The sequence below is a fragment of the Rattus norvegicus genome, chromosome 16 (assembly GCF_021556685.1).
Source record: "Rattus norvegicus strain SHRSP/BbbUtx chromosome 16, alternate assembly SHRSP_T2T, whole genome shotgun sequence".
In the NCBI taxonomy this organism is placed as follows: Eukaryota; Metazoa; Chordata; class Mammalia; order Rodentia; family Muridae; genus Rattus; species Rattus norvegicus.
In genome coordinates, this window is record NC_141549.1 from 20,512,222 (window position 1) to 20,538,018 (window position 25,797).

At 41.5% G+C, this 25,797-nt stretch overlaps 1 protein-coding gene across 1 annotated transcript in view; it reads left to right on the top strand.

Moving 5' to 3' along the window:
• Poteml2 (POTE ankyrin domain family member M like 2) overlaps positions 1-12,766 on the top strand; it is a 464,489-nt gene extending 451,723 nt beyond the window's left edge. Inside the window, 2 exon segments of the mRNA NM_001433320.1 lie at positions 11,465-12,061; positions 12,610-12,766. Coding sequence (NP_001420249.1) covers positions 11,465-12,061; positions 12,610-12,632 — 620 coding nt within the window. The 3' untranslated portion in view covers positions 12,633-12,766.
• Positions 12,767-25,797: the final 13,031 nt, after the last annotated feature.

Genomic DNA, 25,797 nt, shown 5'->3' on the forward strand with positions numbered 1-25,797 from the left:
GTAAGGTTTAACAATACATTAATACTAGAGAAATGCAAAGATAATAAGTAAATTATTTTGGGTATACTTTGAGACTTGTGTCTTACAGGTCCCACAATATTCTGAATATAATTTTAGGTTGAAAACTTGTTCAGTGTATTTCATAAGAAAATGAAAATTATACTCACCCACCATTTCCAAGAACAAACTATACAGTTTTTAAAAAGAGCCTGCTAGGATTAACTGTGCAAGTTAGTGTCTACTTAAGATTCTTTGGCTTTTCAAAGCCTTACTAAATACTTGTGCACTAAGAGCCACACTCATAGTTATCATTTCAGTCATTCATCTTGTCTGACATGTTACATAATTTGGAATGATTCTCAGTCAGTCATTACTAGAGGATGGCAACAATTTCTTTCCTCCTTTGGCACCAGCTATGAATGCAAAGGTGTAGCATATATCATAGATGTTGGAAGACACCCATGAGTTGCAGTCCATCCAATGACAGGCTGAGAGAATTTGAAGGTGGATGTTAAGAATTCTCTCTGTACATTTATTGGGTGTTATGGTTATTCTGAAGGGATGGATATGTACAGGATTTTGTGTGTCTAGATGAACAAACTATATCTTATCTTGGTGGGCGGTTTATGTCCTTATAAGTTAGTTATGAGTTAATTGTGCGAATGTATTGTTCATTAAGTAATTAACATATGACTCTGGTTGCTGGGTTACAGTTTGTTGAGTCATGACTTCACTGGGTTGTTGGGAGTGTGAGAAGAGTCTGTGACAGGAAGCCGTGCTAGGCTATAGAATGCTTGGGGCTAGCTTGACATTTGGCCACACTAGCATGGCCCACGGAACGTGATGTGGGTTTCAGGTTGGGAACAACCCTTTATGGAGACAGTGTGTGAAAATGGAGGACAGAGAAACATCTAGAGCATGTGATTCCACCTGGCATGGGAACTCGAGGGAATCATTCACCTTTTAATTATTCCACAAGTCCCATGTCTTCCTGAAAGTTCCACCCGTCAATTATCCATTCATATGATCTGCTTTCCACAGTAACAGATCCTTTGAATCTCAATAGGTTAGCTGAATGTATAGAACTAAATGACCATGTGACAATTATTTATCTCTGTATAAAAGGGGTTTTTGCCTTCCACATCAGTTGGACATGAACATACAGGTGAAGGCCCATCCATTCCTGTCCAGGATGCTAGGTTAGACACTGGTTTGGTAGAAAATTAAAAGGTGTATTTCAAGCTAATTCTGTGCTCATTAAGAGTAATTACCTCCACAAGAGAAGACAATTATGTTGTTCTCTTTATTTGGGCTCTACATCAGGAAAACATTTTATAAATACTATCAAATGACTTATTTCCTCCATGTTTAAAATTTCCTAAATCATACAAGCTAATGTCAAAAATCAAGATTCAAACTTTTCCATACTAAAACTGTTCAAAGACTCCTTGCAAAATATGCATTTTAACTTATACTTGGAAGTGCAAACAGTTTCACAGTCTCAATGCGCTTAGTCTTATTGTTCTTTTTTTCTGTTATTACCTTCTTATGTTCATAAAAACGCATAAATGGCACAGAAACAGGCATATTGTGACTTCAGGATTCATTCATGCATGAGTTAAGAAGGAGCAGCTTGAACATTACAAAAGCAGTGGTGGGTTTTGAAGAGTTCTAGCAGCAACAGAAATCTATTTGATGTTCGACAAGCAAACCACTTGGGTGATACCATCATAGATAGTGAAATATTCACAAAGTATCATGGGAAAAGGTGCTTTGTTGCATCAGGGGCAGAGACTGTTATGATTAATGTAGTCAGGGGACTAATTCCATTGCATCTACAGATTAAAAATATCACTTGGTATAGCTATGAGAGCAAAAGCTGGAAAGGTGTGTGTGTGTGTGTGTGTGTGTGTGTGTGTGTGTGTGTGTGTAACTGTGTAATGGTTTCATTTGTGTTGCTAAATTCCTTCCCTTTTTTCCACATGGGGAAAAGTTGAAAGGAAAGTATTCCCAGACTTGTAATGTAATATAAGTTAGGAAATCAAACAAGAAGTAATTCAATGCATTGGATTAATGTTTAATATGAATATTAACATAACATTCTTAAAATACCCCACAGTCGAGTAAGATCACCAAGACAGGTAAAATCCATTCTGAAAACATCTATCCAGCATAATTCAGGTAAGATTAAGTGTAAGTCCTCTACTGATTCTACCCTTACTATAAAAAGAATAAGGAAATCAAATACGAATATATTTATATTCTTTGTTCACTTGCTGGCAACCATTTTTAGACTATAGATTTATTAAGGTATTGTTTCTAAGAAATGTCAAATTCAAATTATACCGTCTGATGTGTTAGCTTCTTCAAATTGAACTACTCATGCGTGTAGTGTCTTATGATACAAAAAATACACTATTCCATGATTTGTGTCTTCTCTAGACACATAGCAGTAAGTTGACTTTGTAATAAAATACATTTTTATTTCAGTTTTTTATATATAATATATATATGATTAATGCTACGTATTATAGGTGTTAGTGTCTGTAAAATATGATAAGGTTAAAAAACAAACCAAAACAATATTCAATTACTTTCATTATGTTTTGGAGACTAAATGTTTTTAGCATAATCTGGAATTTTTCCCTTCATAATATTTCAATCATACTTATTTGATAATTCATAGATTATCTTATAGTTATTTTTAGATGTCTTCCATTTAATGTAAATATCTTGATATTATAAATATCTGGCTCACTCAGGAACCCTTGGAGAAGTGAATAGTGTGTGAGATTTGTAGGTAGTGCTGGGGAATAAAAACTGATATTCTTAGCATTCAATGAAAGCGGCCTCCATATGGGCTACTCTGACAGCACCTTTTCCCTGTAGTCCTATTAATTAGCAAAAGATATAGTGCTACTTGATTTATATGCTGCAAGACAAAATTTCCAGTAAAAACAACATTGACACAGTAGATGGAAGGTTGAAAAACCACATCATTCTCCAGTACACAGCACTGAATGATCCCTTGATTGAGTCTGAATAAGATCAGATTCCAACAGTGGGAGAAGCACCACAGAATTTATCCTTTCAGCAACCTACACCACAGCATCTCTCATACCTACTGTGCCTTTGGAGAGAGCCAGCCAGAGAATAGTGTAGAGGAACCTAAATGACCCTCTTCACATAACCCTGAGGGAAACAGAATTATCATAATGTGGGTGTCTTTTTTAAAAATGTATTTCAGCACTGGAGTTTTGTTTGTGTTGTCGAGGACTGAAAGAGGCCCCACACATGCTGAGCATACGGTCCACCATAGAGACATTTTCTCAGCCCATTTGTTGATAGGACAAAAACTTGCTCTGGTCATGGGCAATGCCAAGGGGTGTGCAGTGGAGTTTTACATACTGTAAAGGAAATGAACTAGGGTTGTTCATTCTCTGAAGCATGTTTCGAGGGCAGGCTTTATCCAGAGAGTGAAACTTGAGACACACTATGGTTTATATGTGGAAATATATTTTAAAAATGTTTTATGTGAGATTGCTGCTCTATCTGCAAGTTTCTTTCATGCTTCTCTCTCTGGAGTAATAATTCATGTTGCATAACTACTAAGGAAGTCTTTCCAGTTGCTCTTGCCATGGCCGGCAATGGAAGTTGATGTTGAACTTCTTTTTGCTGGAAATGAGCTAGGGATCAATGCTAGATCTGAGGGCCCTTAACATCTTCTTCAGAAGATCTCGACTACAGTAACACACTGATCTCTCAAGAGCTTTGTCACACTTGCAGCTGGAAATGTTTTGTAAAGGTCTTTGGGTCTCCTATATTTGACTGTCCTGCAATGACAGTCACCAGAGACTGTGCTTCCCGGTGGTAGCAATGAATGTTCCTCCACAGTGAAGGAAGTTCAAGTCGACCTTTGTAGCAGCCCCTTTCACTGCTGTACCAGATGAGCATGCTCACTTAGAGCGCTGCAAACATCCCTAGTCCAGAGGCAAAAAGCAGCAGTGGCAACATGACGCTGTCCTTTTAACCCTTCACTATGGGACAACAGTTCAGGCTAAGATGGTAATTTCTGTGTCTGATAGTGATCAGGATCATAGGTAATTTGCACAACAATTTTTATAAGTAGTAACTTTTGATGAAATTTTCTCTTTGTCTTTAAAATATACTAGGAAATGGGAAGGAAGGTTTTTGCATATATTTATTATTTACCAATAATTATTCACTTTAAAGGCTTTTCATAAATGGTGCCAAAAGATATAGGGTCACAAATATTAGCCTTTGCACTTATTGTCATGTTTCCTATAGTTGTTTAGTGACAAATTTTGCTTCCCTATTTAGAAGCTGGTATGCAACTTACAGGAAGATCACCGTGGTAAGAATGTGTGCATTGTACAATACATTAATCTGTAAAAAGTATAGTGTTCAGAACATGACACTGTCTTTGTCTCTGTGTACAACGATTTCAGCTTCTTTATTTCTTCTATAATCACAAGCTAAACAATTATTTGTAGAGCAAACCATGTTCAAACTACTAGACCTATCTCCCACACAGCATGAGATATGGACAAACATCCTTAGGAAGGGAGATGATTCAGTGGATAAAGTGCTTGCCATGAGTCTGTGAGAATAGAAGTTTGGATTCTCAGAATCCACATGAAGTCTGATGATCTCACGTGCATCTGAATCCTGGGGCACTTATGATGAGGCAGGAGGTGGTGACAGAGAATCCCCTGAAGTTTACTGGCTAGTTTGCCTGGGTTTCTTATTCACGAAGAAGGGATTGAGCCACAAAACTGAGGTTGGAAGAATGTTGCATGCTGTTATTCTAAAGGCTCCCTGACAAGCCCTCCTTTGTTGTTCCTAGGTGTGTGAATGTGGATAATGTCAGCTCTACCTCCTCTGTGAAGGTAAAATGCTTCTTTGTGAAATTAATTTTCTTATGAATTTTGTTATAATTCAGCAATAGTGTAACTGGGATCAGTTTTATATGGAAAGATTGCTCAAGGGAGTCTACATTGTAGATGTGGAGATTTCTACAAACTGCAAGTGAGCAGTAAGTCCTTGTGGGTAGTGGTGGCCAATAAGAGAATGGACTCAAAAGACATAGTGAGTGGAAGATTGAGCACAGTCCTTGTACAATAGAAGATGTCTGATGTTTGACAAGTATTGTTTGCAGAGATGAGTACACATTTGACTGATTTTAAAATGTGACTGTTACTAGACCATAATATTTCTTTTTTAAAAATTCTTTATTAGATATATTTCTTTACTTTTCCAATGTTTTTCCCCTTCCCGGTTTCCTGTCCATGAGCCCCCATCCCTTCCCCCTCACCCTCTCCCATATGGGTTTTCCTGGGCTGGAGAGATGGCTCAGTGGTTAAGAGCACTGACTGCTCTTCCAGAGGTCTTGATGAATCCAATTCCCAGCAACCACATGGTGGCTCACAACCATCTATAATGAGATCTGATGATCTCTCCTGGTGTGTCTGAAGACAGCTACAGTGTACTTATATATAATAAGTACTTCTTAGTAAGTCCAGACATTTCTATAATCCAGGAATCTCCTAAGTGACTTGACCCTCAGGAAAATGCATGCAACTTTTTTCATCTTTATTAACTTGGGTATTTCTTATTTAGATTTCGATTCTTATTCTGTTTTCGGGTTTTTGGCCAACATCTCCCTAAACCCTCCCCATCCCCCTAGCCCCTCCCTGTCGCCTTCTCTTTGTGTGTTCCCCTCCCCATCCTCCCCCCATTACCGTCCTCCTCTGCTAAGTTGTAAGTAGGCATATTAGAAGATATTTTATATTTAATAATGAATTTTAATTTTCATGTGTCAATATCCTGTAATTCCTAAGTAATAAAGTTGATTTAAAAGCATGCATCCTAAAAGAAAAGAGTTAATTTCGGGACCAAATAAAAAGTTAACTGTCCCCTCTGCATTGCAGGGAGAATCAGGGAGAAAGATCCACATAAAACCTAAGAAGAGCCAGAACAGTTTTAGAAAATCTGGAGTTTATGTGTCTTCTCGGGTAGCCCCAATTCTTGAAGTATGGGAAGAAAATACATCTGCAACGGTAATCCCCACTGATGTGAGAAGTAACCTATTTCCTTTTGTGAAGGGGAGTGATGGGTGGTTGTGCCTATGTCTTCCTAGTGCAAGTAGTGAACGAGTAGAGAAAGATCAGCCTTGAGCATTCCCTTCACACTCTCCATATCCTCACTCCTTGCCAGTCACTGCATTAGGCAGTGCTTCTCAACCTTCCTAATGCTGTGACCTTTAATACAGTTCCTCATGCTGTGGTGATTCCCAACCATACAACTGTTTTGTTGCTACTGCATCAGTGTCAGATTGATAATATCATCAACTGTAATGTCGTATTGGTATTTTCAGAAGGTCTTTGCCAACCTGTGTGAGACTGTTCTATGCCCTCCTCCAATAGGGTATGACAGACAGGTTGAGAATCACTGTCATAAAATGTTATAATAGTAAATTAGACTATGGAAACAGAAGAAAAAACAGAAAATGAGCATGTTTTTAACTCACTGAGGAGAAGTCATAAAAATACAGAAACCAAATAGTACATGCTCCTGGAAATAGGTACAGTCAATATGAAAGCGACCACCATAGTTCTGTTTCATTTACTTTGGATTGACTGACTTTATGTGTGTGAATGTTTTGCGTGTATTCTGTCTGTATACTATGTGCGTGTGCTGCCCACAAAAATCAGAAGAGGTCATTTCATCCTTTGTTCTTGTTGTTCCAGAACTTTGTCAGCCAATATTATGTGTTTTACAAAGCAAAGCCAGGTGTCCTGGAGGAGCAATGAATGTTTTAAACTCCTCAGCCCCTTTTCCAGCACACAGATTTAATATGTTTGATAGGCAAAAAGATTAAAATTATCATCAGGGGAAATAAGAAGTCAGTCTTCTGATATTTCTTAACTTCCTGGACAGGACCTCAGCATTCTGGTTTTACCCATTGAAGTCCAAAGTACTTATAGGCAGGGTGCCCACAACAGGTGGCTGGGTATGTTGGTGTACACAGTTAATTCACGAACTCATAAAGCAGGCAGGGTGGTCTCTGTCAGTTCAAGGACGTCCTGTTCTTAATTTATTTGGGGAGTAGGAGAATGTAAGTTGAATTGTGGGTATCAAAAGATAACTTGTATGAATCAATCTTTCCCTTCCTCTGTTTCCAGTCTCAGGTATCAAATTCAAGTTATCAGTCAGGCTGCCAAGTAGGTTTATCACATTTGTAGCATGATTTACACTTTGGTTAGCCTTAACAGACAGACAGTAGATAAACTCTGCATGTGTGTGTGTGTGGGGCGGGGTTATTTAACATTAACACAAATGCTAAGCAGTGCATGGGAGGATCAGACAAAGAGATGGGAGTTCATGTGTTTGAACACTTGGCCACTGTTTGGGAGATTGTTTAACTTTTGGGGTGTGGCCTCGCTAGCAGAAGGTTTTCAGTGGTAGATTTTAATGGCTGTGACTACTTGTGGTACCAGTACTGTGTTATCTGCTTCCCGGTCTACCAGCCTGTGAGAACCAATAATGTACTGCCAAAAGTCAGGCCTCCCTGTTCCTTCCTTGAAATAAGTGACTGGTTTTCCCCATCAGATATTTTGTCACAGAAAGTACAGAAACAAATTCAAAAGTAACAGCCATCTTTCCTGTTTAAATCCCCTTTCAGAAGTTACAAAGCAAGCAGAAGGGTGTGTCTGCTGATCTTACACACACTACTTACTCCTTACTCCACTGCATACTGTCAACACGTAGCTAATTACCTTCCTCTAGACCTCTAATTTCATCATTAGGAAAGAGGAAGTTCAGATATAATTATTACACATAATGGAATCATTAGAAACTGTAAATTTATAGAAACCAAACTCAAATGCTCTTCCTTTATGCCTAGATCAATTTGGTTTCCAATTAACTACTACAGGTGATGAACCTGAGTAATTTTTATTCTAGGAAGAACTTAGCAAAGACATGGAACTCAGGTACTTTTTATTTTTATTTTTATTTTTTTCTTTATTAACTTGAGTATTTCTTATTTACATTTCGATTGTTATTCCCTTTCCCAATTTCCAGGCCAACATCCCCCTAGCCCCTCCCCCCTGTTCCCCTCCCCATCCTCCTCCCATTACCTCCCTCCCCCTAACAATCTTGTTCACTGGGAGTTCAGTCTTAGCAGGACTAAGGGCTTCCCCTTCCACTGGTGCTCTTACTAGGATATTCATTGCTACCTATGAGGTCAGAGTCCAGGGTCAGTCCATGTATAGTCTTTGGGTAGTGGCTTAGTCCCTGGAAGCTCTGGTTGCTTGGCATTGTTGTTCATATGGGATCTCAAGCCCCTTCATGCTCTTCCAGTCCTTTCTCTGATTCTTTCAACGGGGGTCCCGTTCTCAGTTCAGTGGTTTCATGCTGGCATTCGCCTATGTATTTGCTGTATTCTGGCTGTGTCTCTCAGGAGAGATCTACATTCGGCTGCTGTCGGCCTGTACTTCTTTACTTCATCCATCTTGTCTAACTGGATGGCTGTATATGTGTGGGCCACATGTGGGGCAGGCTCTGAATGGGTGTTCCTTCTGCCTCTGTTTTAAACTTTGCCTCTCTATTCCCTGCCAAGGATATTCTTGTTCCCCTTTTAAAGAAGGAGTGAAGCATTCACATTTTGATCATCCATCTTGAGTTTCATTTGTTCTAGGCATCTAGGGTAATTCAAGCATTTGGTCTAATAGCCACTTATCAATGAGTGCATGCCATGTGTGTTTTTCTGTGATTGGGTTACCTCACTCAGGATGATATTTTCCAGTTCCAACCATTTGCCTATGAATTTCATAAAGTCATTGTTTTTGATAACTGAGTAATATTCCATTGTGTAGATGTACCACATTTTCTGTATCCATTCCTCTGTTGAAGGGCATCTGGGTTCTTTCCAGCTTCTGGCTATTATAAATAAGGCTGCTATGAACATAGTGGAGCACGTGTCTTTTTTATAAGTTGGGGCATCTTTTGGGTATATGCCCAAGAGAGGTATAGCTGGGTCCTCGGGTAGTTCAATGTCCAATTTTCTGAGGAACCTCCAGACTGATTTCCAGAATGGTTGTACCAGTCTGCAATCCCACCACATCCTTGCCAGCATTTGCTGTCACCTGAGTTTTTGATCTTAGCCATTCTCACTGGTGTGAGATGAAATCACAGGGTTGTTTTGATTTGCATTTCCCTTATGACTAAAGATGTTGAACATTTCTTTAGGTGTTTCCCAGCCATTCAGCATTCCCCAGCTGTGAATTCTTTGCTTCGCTCTGAACCCCATTTTTATTAGGGTTATTTGTCTCCCTGCGGTCTAACTTCTTGAGTTCTTTGTCTATTTTGGATATAAGGCCTCTATCTGTTGTAGGATTGGTAAAGATGTTTTCCCAATCTGTTCGTTGCCGTTTTGTCCTAACAACAGTGTCCTTTGCCTTACAGAAGCTTTCCAGTTTTATGAGATCCTGTTTGTCCATTCTTGAACTTAGAGCATAAGCCATTGGTGTTTTGTTCAGGAAATTTTCTCCAGTGCCCATGTGTTCCAGATGCTTCCTCACTTTTTCTTCTGTTGTTTGAGTGTATCTGGTTTGATGTGGAGGTCCTTGATCCACTTGGACTTAAGCTTTGTACAGGGTGATAAGCATCGGTCGATCTGCATTCCTCTACATGTTGACCTTCTGTTGAACTGCACCATTTGCTGAAAATGCTATGTTTTTTTCTATTGGATGGTTTTGTCTCCTTTGTCAAAAATCAAGTGCCCATAGGTGTGTGGGTTCATTTCTGGGTCTTCAATTCTAGTCCATTGGTCTATCTGTCTCTGTACCAATACCATGCAGTTTTTATCACTATTACTCTGCAATACTGCTTGAGTTCAGGGATAGTGATTCCCCCTGAAGTCCTTTTATTGTTGAGGATAGTTTTAGCTATCCTGGGTTTTTTGTTATTCCAGAGGAATTTGCAAATTGTTCTAACTCTGTGAAGAATTGGATTGGTATTTTGATGGGGATTGCATTGAATCTGTAGATCACTTTTGGTAAAATGGCCATTTTTACTATATTAATCCTGCCAATCCATGAGCGTGGGAGATCTGTCCATCTACTGAGGTCTTCTTAAATTTCTTTCTTCAGAGACTTGAAGTTCTTATTGTACAGATCTTTTACTTGCTTGGTTAAAGTCACACTGAGGTACTTTATATTCTTTGGGACTATTATGAAGGGTGTCGTTTCCCTAATTTCTTTCTCTGCTTGTTTCTCTTTTGTGTAGAGGAAGGCTACTGATTTATTTGAGTTAATTTTATACCCAGCCACTTTGCTGAAGTTTTTTAATCAGGTGTAGTAGTTCTCTGGTGGAACTTTTGGGATGAACCATAGAATATGAAGGAGAGAGAATATTACAAATTTGCTATTTAGAGGAGAAGCAGAGCAAAACATCAGAGGCCAAGAAACACATTTTGTCACTTCTTTTTATATATTTCCATCTTAAAAAGTACCATGACTTTAGATCCCAAAGAGCAGAATAGTGGTAAGTTTAAACCTAAGTATGTCCACATTAAAGATTTTTAAAGACTCTGGGCCGTTTACTCATCCTGAAAGGAAGCAGACGTTACTGAATATCATTGAATGTAGTGCTAAATATCAACAGAATACAGAAATAGTTTGGGGACTATAAATCAAGGTCCTGACATTATCAGAAGGGTGATGAAATGAATAAAATCAGTGAATTTTAAATCAAAAATAACAATGATAATTTTCCTTATAGGATGAAAAAACTAAAATGGAAAATTTCCATTCCGTGCCTTCTGAGGCTGCTGCTGATGTTGGACCTTCCACTTCTACTGCTGACAGCCTGAATGCTGCTGAGCCTGCGCAGACTAAGTCCACCAAGAAGGCTGCCAGTCTGACTGCAGTTGAGCCTGAGCCAACTAAGTCCACCATTGCCGCTGACAGTCTGACTGCAGTTGAGCCTGCGCAGACTAAGTCCACCATTGCCACTGACAGTCTGACTGCAGTTGAGCCTGCACTGACTAAGTCCACCAAGGATGCTGCCAGTCTGACTGCAGCTGAGCCTGCGCAGACTAAGTCCACCAATGCCGCTGACAGTCTGACTGCAGTTGAGCCTGTGCCGACTAAGTCCACCAATGCCGCTGACAGTCTGACTGCAGTTGAGCCTGTGCCTACTAAGTCTACCATTGCCGCTGACAGTCTGATTGCAGCTGAGCCTGTGCCGACTAAGTCCACCATTGCCGCTGACAGTCTGACTGCAGTTGAGCCTATGCCGACTAAGTCCACCACTGCCGCTGACAGTCTGACTGCAGTTGAGCCTGCGCCGACTAAGTCCACCACTGCTGCTGCCAGTCTGACTGCAGCTGAGCCTGCGTCGACTAAGTCCACCACTGCCGCTGACGGTCTGACTTTAGATGAGCCTGCGCCGACTAAGTCCACCACTGCCGCTGACGGTCTGACTGCAGATGAGCCCGAGCTGTCCCTTACATATGCTGCTGACAGTACTGTGTCAGGTGACTCAGGACCAGCTAGTCACATTGGATTGGATTATGTAGTTGATTTACCTCTTTACAAGGAGAGTACAAGGTACAAACCCCATGCTGACCCAGAGCCCACTCCTGGTTCCTGCACTTGTTATTCCCTTGATTCCATTCAAATGACTAACCTGACTCTTTTGATATCCTTTAGTGAAGAAGAAATATTTTATACTGCTTCTTCAGATGAGGAATCTTCTTTTATTCCTGACATAGAAGAAGGTCTGCCTGCTACTCAGGCACCTGTTGATAATTTTGATGCTTCTGCGTCAGCTGAACCAATAAACCACAGCATGAACCCTCTCAGGGTGGGTGGATATCTTCGGGCACCAGCGATAGCACACATCCCCTTTTTGCCTTTTATATGGCTTGTATCCTCACTTTTCTCTGTCATAACATGGATGAAAATCCAAATTCAACATGCATGGCATGAAGAAAATGGCCAAGGAGCTCCCACTGACAAAAAAGTTGGATCAGGTAAGTTAGACAAAAATAGTAGCTTAAAATAGATGAAATTTTTTCCCTTGAAACCTAGGTCTGTTTTGTTAATAAATTTCATGCTTCTATAGGGTTATTCATGAATAACCTAGAACCTGAAAATTTTTTTTCAATTTATATATTTTCAGTAACGTGATAAATCCAGTTTGGACAAATACAAGTGACATGTAAAACTGTTTTCTGATTGGTTGTTTTCTAGTCTAGAATGAGGAGATTATGGTCACTCCCAGTGAAGACCTTGTGTTTCCTGAATGACTAAGCAGGGGTAACTTCCTGTTAAATGTTATTGTCTATTTAATGCTGTCATTCTGAACTCTGACTTCTGAGGTTAGCATAGCCTTTGACCGCAACATTCCAAAAGAAGCAACTTCTGAGATTAAAAATAACAAGAGAAGCATCCACCTTCTCACTGTTTCTCACTACGTTGATCCCGATGATAATGACACTGATGTTGTTGATGCTGGGCATGACAATATCACCAGTGATGTGCCTGATGATGCTGTTGATAATTCTTGTTTTTCTTCTAGTGGCTGCGGCTCCTGATCCCTAGACCCTTGATGTTCCTCCAGGATCGATTGGAATGCCACAGCAGTCTGTGTGGGAGAATTGATCATATATATAAATTGTAGAGTTAAAGGTATAATGTGATAGTAGACTGAAGTAAAAATTTATTGTTTCACTGGAGACTCAGTTGTGCCATGTGATGCTTCCTAGAAAAAATGTTCAATTATTTTCAATTTTATTTTTTACTTGTTTACTTTACATCCTGCTCACTGCCCCCTCCCTGTCAGCCTCTCCCACAATCCTTCCCTTGCGCCCCGCCTCCTTCTCCTCTGAGAGGGTAGGGGCCACTTGGTTATCTTCCCACCCTGGAACATGAAGTCTCTGTGAGACTATGCCCTTCCTCTCCCACTGAGTCCAGACAAGGCCGTCTAGATAGAAGGACATATCCCGCATACGGGCAACAGCTTTAAGGATAGTCCCTGCTGCAGTTTTTTTGGGACTCACATGAAGATCGAGGTCCATATGTGCTACCTATGTGTGTGGAGGCTTAGGACCAGCCTCTGTATATTCTTTGGTTGGTGGATCAGTCTCTAAGAGCCCTAAGAGTCCAGGTCAATCGATTTTGTTAGTCTTCCTGTTGCGTTCTTATCTTCTGAGGGACTGCAATCCTTCTACTTTTTCTTCCATAAGAGTCTTCAAGATCCATCCAATTTTAGCTGTGGGTGTGTACATCTAAGTCAGCTGCTGGGTGCAACCTCTCCAGACAGCCTGTGCTAGACTCTGTCTGCTAGCATAACAGGGTATCATTCAGAGTCAGGGACTGTCGCTTGTTCAAGGGATCAGTTTCAAGTTGGGTGGGTTATTGGTTGGCTGTTCCCTCAGTCTCTCCTCCAGCCCTATTCCTTCATTTCCTGTAGACAGGAAAAAATTTGGATTTAAAGTTTTGTGGTTGGGTCGATGTTCCAGTTGCTCCACTGGGCTTCCTGTATAGCGAGAAGAGCCAGGATCCCCATGCTCTGTATCCCCAGTGCAGTGAGTCAAAAGCTCCAGTGATTCTTGTTGCCTCCCCTACCTCAGTCTCTGTCTCTCTCTGAGGTCGCCTCCTCACTCACCACCCCTATCTGTTGCAGATTTCCATTCATTATCATGGTTCCCTCCCCCTCCCTACACTGGACCCTCAGTGACCCTATTCCTTCCTTTCTCCTTTCCCAACTGGTTCCCTTCATCCATATGCCTTCCATGACCCTTCCATATTCTCAATTATCCTTTCTTGTGCCCTTCTTTTGTTCAGTCTTCTTGGATCTGTGGAGTGTAGCACTGGGCATCCTTTATTTTATAGGCTCCTTACTGAGAGGGGAGAGGTCATGCTTAGCTTCCTTTTCACTGAGCCCCACTGGATTGCATACCTACTTTAGGCTCCTAGGCATATGAGAGCTGCGTACCTGAAGACAGCAGCTCATAGGCCTTCTGTACGGAAAACAGAAACATTGAGTTAGTTTATCAATTCTTTTCCATGGTCTCCTTTAGAGCCCGTTATTGGGCACATGTTTTAGGTCAAGAAGTTAATACATTTTATTTTCTTTGTCTATCATTAAATTGATTAGATTTATATGTAGGAGTTTTTACTGCTGTGCGTTTTCTATGCAGTATGTGTGATAGAACCCAGTGCTGGTTCCCCTGGAACTGGATTTACAGATGGTTGGTTTTGAGTGGCCAGCGATGTGCTAGCAATTAAAACTGAGTGCTCTACAAACAAAACTAGAACTCTTAACTGCGTCTCCATCTCTCTAGGCCATATGTGTGTATGTATGTGTGTGTGTGTGTGTGTATGTATATGTATATGTATATGTATGTTAATATTATACAACATGGTAAATTTCACCATAAGATAAATTTTTATCATGAAACTTCAATAAATTTTCTAGTATCGTGCAAAAATTTTCACCAAGAGATATTTACACCAATATGACTTGTGCTTGCAGATGGGTCAAACAAAGACATTTTGAATTGGATCTATAACCTTGAACCCCAGTATAAGCCTTGTGTACATCTTGTGTGTGCATTGATCCACATGTGAAGGATAGAGACTGATATTGTCTTCCTCTCGATTTCCTGTACCCCACTCACATGTGTAATTGTGTGGGTCAAAGGACAATGCCACTCTACAGTTCTGTTCCGCCACATTGTGGGTTCTAGGGACTGAACTCAGGCCATCATCCCTCTGTATGGGTTCCACCCCTGGTCCCTCAGTTCTGGGGACATGTTCATTCACTCAAATCCTAGTGTCTTGGAGCACACTGATCTTCATCCTTGCAGGAAAGCAAGTTTTGGGGATCCCCTTATTTCCACATCTGCAGTGAGGTTTTCAGGAAACGTGTTTTACCAAACACCTCAGGCTCTAATCCTTATTTCCTATTGTTAGGCTGTACTAGGTTATGAAGGAGAACCATAGCACAGTAGTAGATATTCCATAATCCACATGCTTCTTGATAATTTTGTAGATCTAAAGGCCTTTAGTCTTTAAGTTACAGTTTCATATAAATAATAAATTCTGAATTAGAATTCCAAGATCTTCCTGTTTATTGAATATTTTCTTTAAATACACTGACTTGTCCTACTGTAGTTTTTCATTCTGTCAGTCCATTTACTCCCCACATGTAACTTAGATGTGTACTGAGTACAATACACATTCTACTATCTCTCAAAATCGTCCCATTCTTAACCTTTTTGTTTCTGTGCCCAGTCTCAGAGTCTGTAAATCATTCATAGGTAATGTCAACAGCCTGTGAATCAACCCCAAGAAACACATACCAACTCTGTCACTTCTCTAAAGGACAAGCCTACAGTCTGTCAGTCATTCATAAGAAATGACTACACCCTGACCATCATTCATAAGAAACACCCAACGCGAATCACTATCCCTGAACTCAAGCAGTATTACAGAGCAATAGTGATAAAAACTGCATGGTATTGGTACAGAGACAGACAGATAGACCAATGGAATAGAATTGAAGACCCAGAAATGAACCCACACACTTATGGTCACTTGATTTTTGACAAAGGAGCCAAAACCATCCAATGGAAAAAAGATAGCATTTTCAGCAAATGGTGCTGGTTCAACTGGAGGTCAACATGTAGAAGAATGCAGATCGATCCATGCTTATCACCCTGTACAAAGCTTAAGTCCAAGTGGATCAAGGACCTCTACATCAAAGCAGATACACTCAAGCTAATAGAAGAAAAACTAGGGCAGCATCTGGAACACATGGGCACTGGAAAAAATTTCCTGAACAAAACACCAATGGCTTATGCTCTAAGATCAAGAATCGACAAATGGGATCTCATAAAACTGCAAAGCTTCTGTAAGGCAAAGGACACTGTGGTTAGGACAAAACGGCAACCAACAGATTGGGAAAAGATCTTTACCAATCCTACAACAGATAGAGGGCTTATATCCAAAATAGACAAAGAACTCAAGAAGTTAGACCGCAGGGAGACAAATAACCCTATTAAAAAATGGGGTTCAGAGCTAAACAAAGAATTCACAGCTGAGGAATGCCGAATGGCTGAGAAACACCTAAAGAAATGTTCAACATCTTTAGTCATAAGGGAAATGCAAATCAAAACAACCCTGAGATTTCACCTCACACCAGTGAGAATGGCTAAGATAAAAAACTCAGGTGATAGCAGATGCTGGCGAGGATGTGGAGAAAGAGGAACACTCCTCCATTGTTGGTGGGATTGCAGACTGGTAAAACCATTCTGCAAATCAGTCTGGAGGTTCCTCAGAAAATTGGACATTGAACTGCCTGAGGATCCAGCTATACCTCTCTTGGGCATATACCCAAAAGATGCCTCAACATATAAAAGAGACACGTGCTCCACTATGTTCATCGCAGCCTTATTTATAATAGCCAGAAAATGGAAAGAACCCAGATGCCCTTCAACAGAGGAATGGATACAGAAAATGTGGTACATCTACACAATGGAATATTACTCAGCTATCAAAAACAACGAGTTTATGAAATTCGTAGGCAAATGGTTGGAACTGGAAAATATCATCCTGAGTGAGCTAACCCACTCACAGAAAGACATACATGGTATGCACTCATTGATAAGTGGCTATTAGCCCAAATGCTTGAATTACCCTAGATCCCTAGAACAAACGAAACTCAAGACGGATGATCAAAATGTGAATGCTTCACTCCTTCTTTAAATGAGGAAAAAGAATACCCTTGGCAGGGAAGGGAGAGGCAAAGATTAAAACAGAGACTGAAGGAACACCCATTCAGAGCCTGCCCCACATGTGGCCCATACATATACAGCCACCCAATTAGACAAGATGGATGAAGCAAAGAAGTGCAGACCGACAGGAGACGGATGTAGATCGCTCCTGAGAGACACAGCCAGAATACAGCAAATATAGAGGCGAATGCCAGCAGCAAACCACTGAACTGAGAATAGGTCCCCTATTGAAGGAATCAGAGAAAGAACTGGAAGAGCTTGAAGGGGCTCGAGACCCCAAAAGTACAACAATGCCAAGCAACCAGAGCTTCCAGGGACTAAGCCACTACCTAAAGACTATACATGGACTGACCCTGGACTCTGACCCCATAGGTAGCAATGAATATCCTAGTAAGAGCACCAGTGGAAGGGGAAACCCTGGGTCCTGCTAAGACTGAACCCCCAGTGAACTAGTCTATGGGGGGAGGGCGGCAATGGGGGGAGGGCTGGGAGGGGAATACCCATAAGGAAGGGGAGGGGGGAGGGGGATGTTTGCCCGGAAACCGGGAAAGGGAATAACACTCGAAATGTATATAAGAAATACTCAAGTTAATAAAAAAAAGAAAAAGAAAAAAAAGAAAAAAAAGAAAAAAAAAAAGAATCGACAAATGGGATCTCATAAAACTGCAAAGCTTCTGTAAGACAAAGGACACTGTGGGTAGGACAAAACGGCCACCAACAGATTGGGAAAAGATCTTTACCAATCCTACAACAGATAGAGGCCTTACATCCAAAATATACAAAGAACTCAAGAAGTTAGACCGCAGTGATACAAATAACCCTATTAAAAATGGGGTTCAGAGCTAAACAAAGAATTCACAGCTGAGGAAGGCGAAATGGCTGAGAAACACCTAAAGTAATGTTCAACATCTTTAGTCATAATGGAAATGCAAATCAAAACAACCCTGAGATTTCACCTCACACCAGTGAGAATGGGTAAGATCAAAAACTCAGGTGACAGCAAATGCTGGCGAGGATGTGGAGAAAGAGGAACACTCCTCCATTGTTGGTGGGAAAGCAGACTGGTGCAACCATTCTGGAAATCAGTCTGGAGGTTCCTCAGAAAATTGGACATTGAACTGCCTGAGGATCCAGCTATACCTCTCTTGGGCACATACCGAAAAGTTGCCCCGACATATAAAAAAGACACGTGCTCCACTATGTTCATAGCAGCCTTATTTATAATAGCCAGAAGCTGGAAAGAACCCATATCTACAATTGTTCAATATGCACAGTAAACATGTACAGCCTTCTAGTCAGTCATCCATATTAACTGAGTGCTACCTGCAAATCATCCATAGGAAGTACCCACATCCTGTCAGGCATTCATAGGGAATGCCCACAGCCTGTCAATCGTTTATAGGAAATAGCTACAGCTTGTTAGTCATCAATACACATGGCACACCCCCAAGCTGGCAATCATCTGGAGGAAGAACCTACGTCCTATCAATCATCCATAAGAATTCCCTACAGCCTTAGAATCATTTATAAGGAATGACCATATCCTGTCATCTATTAGAAACACGCACAGTCTGTCAGTCATCCACACATCACATACATTGCGTGAGAGTCATCCATAGGAAAAGCTAAGTGCCTGTCATGCATACAAAGGAAATGAACACAACCAGTAAATCATGCATAGGAATCTCCAACAGTCTGTCAGTTATCAAGAGAAAATTCACACAGTCTTTCAATTATCCAAAGTAAACAGCAACAGTATTCAATTAAGATTAAACAGAAAAATTTCAAAAACCCACAACCCTCACACACTGATATCATAAATAGGGACGTGATAAACCTGGGAGACAGCACACAATAAATCATGCCGAGAGCAAAGATTCATCTCTGCCTCAGGCTCCTCCTCCTACATCATTCAGGCCTCAGGTTTGCCATGCAGAGCCGATCCTGTTACCATGCCTGCTTGAAATCAAATGGGGAGATGTTTGTGATGTTCAACATCATGTATTTATTCTTTATAAAAAATAATGTAGTGAAGGAAGCGCAGGATTTTGTTTCTGTTGACAGCACATTTTCAGAAGGATTTAGAACACTTTTTCTGCATACGGTAGCTAATTCTTCAGAGCTCCTGATAAAGCAGAAGATTGTATAATAGGAAAACAAGGCAGCAAGTTTGTGTCCATTCAAGAGTCCATCCTCATATTATTTTGATTATATTGACAATAGCGAAAAGTTCAGAAAAAATAAAGGAAACTCCTCATTCTGAATGATCACAGGTTACCATGGACACACAAACACCAATGTTTTTAACAATGTGAGCGTAGAATTAATATTTTATGAGTAAATCACATTGACAGGTTTGTAACCTGCTTTAATGGTTTACGTTCCTGTATGAAAGGCACACACACACACCGACACACAGACACACAGACAGACATGCACACACACACACCGACACACAGACACACACAGAGACACACACACGCACACACACACACACACACACACACACAACACACACAAAGGTTTTATGTTTTGATATATCTTGATCAGTACCGTAGATAGGCCATTGCCTAATCTCCACATGGTTAATTCACCTTCTGCCAATAATTCTGAGTTTTTACTTACTAAATGCTGAAACAAGATGCTATTTAAGACAGTCAGAGAGTGAAACATTCAAGGTTTTGTGTGTAGATATTTCAGAGAGAATCACAGAGACTAGGTGCAAAATAATTCTTTATAACAATGGATGTAAGTTGAATGTGCTTCCTGAAGTATTTTCAGGGGGAAAATCGGGATCACATTAGGAGACAGTGTTCTTTCTGCAGTTTTTCCCTGGCTCTTTGCCAGGCACACCTTTCTTATTGCAGTTCGTTTGAACGGGCAGCACTCATTTTCCTACCCTAGGTTTTGATGTTCTTGGGCTGGATCCTGCTACTCTGTCTCTATTTCCTCATTCACACAATTTCCTTTAAGTTCTTCTTAGAAATGTTACTTCTTCAAATATTAATTTGTGGATCTACTCTATTCCTCTCATATGAAAGCCACGGACTTCAGGCTGTCTGGTAAGCTTTTCTTTATAAAACTTTCTGGGATATTTATCGTGGCTGTAATTATAATAGATTTTTTAACTTGATTCTTCATAATCTTAATGTTTTTATTCCTTGATAATACTCACTAAATCTTTAGTTAATAGCTAAGGAAACCTGAGTTTTCTGATGGATAACGGAGCAGTCCCACTGATGTCCACATCCTAAAATTCCCTAATTTGCCTAAACCGCAGCATGCTTGGTGAATCTAAACATACAGTGGAGTGGTGGATATTATCCCAAAATTTCAGCATACTGACCATATAATTTAGAGACTATTTGTAGCTCAAGAAGACGAACGACAAAAATCTGATGCTTCAGTACTTCTTAGAAGGGGGTACAAAATAGTCCAGGAGGAAATATGAAGACAAAGTATGGAGCAGAGACTGAAGGAAAGGCCATCCAGAGAGTAACACATATGTGGATCCATCCCACATGCAGTCACCAAACCCATTCACTATTGGGGTGACAAGAGGTACATGCTGACAGGAGCCTGATACAGCTGCCTCCTGAGAGAATATGCCAGAGCCTGACAAATCAGAGGCAGATGCTCTCAGCAAGCCATTGGATTGAGAACTGGGACCTCAATGGGGGAGTTAGTGAAAGGACTGAGGTAATTGAGGGGATGTGCAACCCCATAGGAAGAACTACAGTATCAACCAACCAGATACCGCAGAGCTTCCAGGGACTAAAGCACCAAGTAAAGAGTACACTTGGAACGAACCCTGGCTCCAGCAGCATGTGTAGCAGAAGATGGGCCTTGTTGGGCATCAATGGGAGGAGAGACCCGTGGTCCTGTGAAGGCTCAATGACAAGTATAGGGGAATGCCAGGGCAGGGAGGCAGGAGGGAGTGTGTGGGTGTGTGGGAGTTCACCCTCATGGAGGCAGGGGTTGAGGAGATGGGATGGAGTAGCGGTTTTCTGGACTGGAAGCAGAGAAGCAGGATAACATTTGAAATGTAAATAAAGCAATTATCTAATAAAAGCAATAAAAATCAGTGGAGGGCTATTCCTATAAAAACTTAAATTCAAGGGAGCTAAATCATTCGCTAAGAGTAGTTTAAAGAAGTACATGGCTGTGGCAATTTTAGACGATGTCAAGAGACTTCAAAACATTTCATTTTGTATGTTGAACACAAATTTGTCTTCTGCATTCTTAAGGTTAATCTCTCTCACTGACTGTCACCTTTCTCAATCCTGTAGGAGAGTGAGGTCCACTTGATTCCTACACTTCCATGCTTAGTGATCAAGAAAGTGGTTCTCTCATTAAATTCCCTGTTTATGAGTCTACAACTAGTTTGTTGTTTCTTTGGTTGCAATAATCGCAACCCCCTACACTCTTATGCAACTCTGAGATTTTCTGAGCACTTTTAAAATTGATTCTATAGTATTTTATCTTTTAGAATATTTTTAGGAGATGTGGCCCAGTGGTTAAACGCACTGGCTAACTGCCCTTCTAGGAGACATGAGCCTAATATCTAGCTGTACATGGTGGCCATCAGCTGTCTGTAACTACAGTTTGAAGGAGATCTGGCAGTGGTACCCACTTCTGAATGCTTCAGGCACTACATTCATTCGGTGCACAGAAATACATGCAGACAAAATATCTATACAGGTCAAACATCAAAATAATAAACGCTTGTCATGTGCGTCTGTGTTTGCCACCTATGTCATATCTAGAGCATCCAGAAGATAAGGTCAGGTACTCTTGAGCCACTGGATAAGTTCTGAGAATAGAACATAGATTTTTGGCAAATGCACCAGGCCCTTATCAATACTGAGCCATCCCTGCAACCCCCATATAGGTTCTTCCTATGTCACAGTGCAATCATCTTTGGCTTTCATTTTGGCATTTGGAGCTCATTACGCTAGAACTACTTCTTAAGCCCTGCCAGGTCAGGATTTCTGGTCCCTGGGTTTATCAATTTAAAATGGCATACAAAGATAAGCAGGGAATCCTCAACAAAGGAACCTCAAATGGCCAAGAAATCTTCAAAGTACTTAGCCATCTTGGAAATGAGTATCAAAATGACCCTGAGATTCCATATCCACTGTTAGAATGGCTAAGTCCAAAAATTCAAGTGATAGCACATGCTGGTAAGGATGTAGAGCACAGGAAAGAGTTTCTCAGTGTTGCTGGAGTGGAAACTTGTACAATGAATTTGGAAAATTAATTTGGAGGTTTCTCAGATAACTAAAAATTGTTTTACCTCAAGACCCAGGTATACCACTCCTAGGCATATACCAAAAAGATAACCAACCATACGACAGGGACACCTGCTCAACTCTCACTTTCCAGTGCCCCACACATGTGGAGCTAAGTGTGTAGTGGCCAGAAGGCAGGGTCAACTGACCGTTCTGTTCTGCCACATTGTGGCTTCTGAGGACTGAACTCAGGCCATCAGGCCGCCCTGTGGGTTCCACCCCTGGTCCCTCTGTTCTGGAGACAAACCTCACTCACCCATGTCCCTGGTGTGATTGATTTATTATCTTGGAGCGCACTGATATTCACACTTGCAGGCAAGTAGCTTTGGGGATCCCCTTGTCCCCACATCTGCAGTTGGGTTTTCAAGGCAAGAGTTTTACCAAGTGAGGTTTACCAACCACCCCTTCCCCTCATCCTTTTTTGGGGAGGAGTATTTGATTTTTTTTATTTCCATTTCAAATGTTATCCCCTTTCCTGGTTTCCCACCCATGAACGCCCATCCCATCTTCCTTTTCCCTCTTCTATGAGGCTGTTCCCCCACCTATCCACTCACCCCTTCCCACCTCCCTCCCTGTCTCAGCATTCCTTTACACTGTGGAGGTAGAGCCTTGGCAAGACCAAGGGCTTCTCCTCCCATTGGTTCCCCACAAGGCCATCCTCTGCTACATGTGCACCTAAGACATGGGTCTGTCAGTATACTCTGTAGATGGCGGGACATCTGGGTTCTTTCCAGCTCCTGGCAATTACAAATAAGGGTTCTATGAACATAATGGAGCATGTTTCCTTGCCACATGTTGGCGCCCCTTTTGGGTATATGCCCAGGAGGGTGTATAGCTAGGTCCTCAGGTAGTACTATGTCCGAATTCTGAGGAACTTACAAACTAATTTCCAGAGTTAGTATAAGAGCTTGCAATCCCACCTACAGTGGAGGAATGTTTCTCTTTCTCCTCATCCTCGTCAACATTTGTTGTCACTTTAGACTTTTTTCTTAGTCATTCTGAGTGGTATGAGGTCAAATCTCAACATTTTCTTGGTTTGATTTTTGCTGATGATTAAGGATGTTTAATAGTTCCTTAGGAGCTTCAGGGCCATTTGATATTCCTCAGCTTAGAATTCTTTGTTTAGCTCTGCACCTCATTTTGTGCTAGAGTTATTTAATTCTCTGCAGTCTAAACTTATGAATTTCTTTGTATGCATATTAGCCCTCTATCAGATATAGATATAGATACAGATTCTCTGGCTTCTCCTTCTATTCCTGCTTCTCCTTCTACTCCGGCTTCTCCTCCTCCTTCTTCTTCTCCTTCTCCTTCTTCTCCTTCTCCTTCTTCTTCTCCTTCACCTTCTTCTCCTTCATCTTCTTCTTTTTCTTCGGCTTCTTCTTCTTCTCGTCCTAGTCATCTTTGTGGTTGTCATCATCTCCTCCTTCCCCGCCTTCTCCCCTTTGCTTCCCCTCCCCCTCCCCCTCCTCCTCTGTCTTCTTCCTTGTCCTCATTGGCTTCTTTGGCTTTGTTGGCTTCTTATGCTTCGCCAGCTTCTTCTGCTTCGGCTTCGCCTTCTGCTTCTTCTTTGGCTTCTGCTTAGGCTTCGGCTTGGCGGTTTCGGCATCGGCTTTAGCTGCTTCGGCGGCTTCCGTGGCTATGGAGGCTTTGGCGCCTTTGGCGGCTTCGGTGGCTTCGGGGGTTTCAGCGGATTAGGTGGCTTAGGCTTCCGCTGTTTTGGCTTCAGCTGCTTTGGCTTTGGCTGCTTCTGTTGGAGCTTGGGCTGCGGCTTCGGGTGCTGCTTCTGTTGCTGCTGCTGCTGCTGCTGCTGCTTCTGTTGCTGCTGCTGCTCCTTGTCCTCGTCCTCGTCCTCCTCCACCCCTCCTCCTCCTCCTCGTCCTTGTCCTCCTCCTCGCCCTCCTCCTCCTCGTCCTCGTCCTCCTCGTCCTCGTCCTCCTCCTCGTCCTCCTTCTCCTCCTCCTCCTCCCCCTCCTCGTCCTTCTCCTCCTCCACCTTGTCGTCCTCTTGGTCCTCCTCCTCCTCCTCCTCGTCGTCCTCCTCCTCCTCTACTTATTTTTCTTCTTTTTTTAATTGTATATGTTTCTTTATTTACATTTCAAATGTTATTGCCTTTCCCAGTTTCCTGTCCTTAAACCCCTATGCCCTCCCCCTTCCCTGTAAGGGTGTCCCTCCCCGAATCCAACTCCCTTACAATCCATCCCTACATTCCCCTGCACTGGGGATCCAACCAGGGTAGGATCAAGGGCTTCCCCTTCCACTGGTCACCAACAAGTGTATTCTCTGCTACATACACAGCTGGAGCCCTGGGTCCATATATAGTCTTTGGGTAGTGGTTTAGTCCCTGGAATCTTTGGCATTGTTATTCTTATGGGGTTGCAAGCCCCTTCAGCTCTTTCAATCCTTTCTCTAATCCCTGAAAGGGCGTCCTGTTCTCAGTTCAGTAGTTTGCTGCTAGTGTTAGCCTCTGTATTTGACATGCTCTGGTTGTGTCTCTCAGGAGACATCTATATCCAGTTCCGGACATGACGCACTTCTTAGCTTCATCAGTCTAATCTAGTTTTGGTGGCTGTATATGTATGGGCCACATGTGGGCCAGGCTCTGAATGGCTGTTCCTTCAGTCTCTGCTCTAAACTTTGCCTCTATATCCCTTCCTATGGATATTTCTGTTATCCCATTATAATAAGTAGTGGAAGCATCTGTATTTTATTCAATCTTTTTCTTGAGCTTCAAGTGGTCTGTGGATTGCATCTTGGGTAATTCGAGGTTTTGGGCTAATATCCACTTATCGATGAGTGCGTGCCATGTGTGTTTTCTGTGGTGGGTTACCTCCCTCAGGATGATATTTTCTAGTTCATTCCATTTGCCTATGAATCTCATGAAGTCATTGTTTTTGATACCTGAGTAGTACTCCATTGTGTAAATGTACCACATTTTCTGTATCCATTCCTCTGTTGAAGGGCACCTGGGTTTTTTCCAGCTTCTGGCTATTATAAATAAGGCTGCTATGAACATAGTGGAGCATGTGTCTTTATTGTATGTTGGAGCATCTTTGGGTGTATGCCCAAGGGTTGTAGAGCTGGGTTCTGAGGTAGTGTAATGCCCAATTTTCTGAGGAACCTCCAGACTGATTTCCAGAGAGGTTGTAGAAGTTTGCAATCCCACCAACAATGGAGGAGTGTTCCTCTTTCTCCACATCCTCACCAGCGTCTGCTGTCATCTGAGCTTTTTTTATCTCAGGGCTGCTTTGATTTGCATTTACCTGATGACTAAGGATGTTGAACATTTCTTTAGATGCTTTTTGGCCATTTGATAATCCTCAGCTGAGAATGTTTTCTTTAGCTCTGTACCCTATTTTTTGATAGGGTGATTTAGCTCTCTGGAGTCCATCTCCTTGAGTTCTTTGTATATTTTGGATTAATATTAGCTCTCTGTCAGATGTAGGATTGGTAAAGATCTTTTCCCAATCTGTTGGTTGCCATTTTGTCCTAATGACATTGTCTTTTGCTTTACAAAAGCTTTGCAGTCTTATGAGGTCCCATTTGTTGATTCTTGATCTTAGAGCATAAGACATTGTTTTGTTCAGGAAATTTTCTCCAGTGCCCATGTGTTTGAGATGCTTCCCCACTTTTTCTTCTATTAATTTGAGTGTATCTGGTTTGATGTGGAGGTCCTTG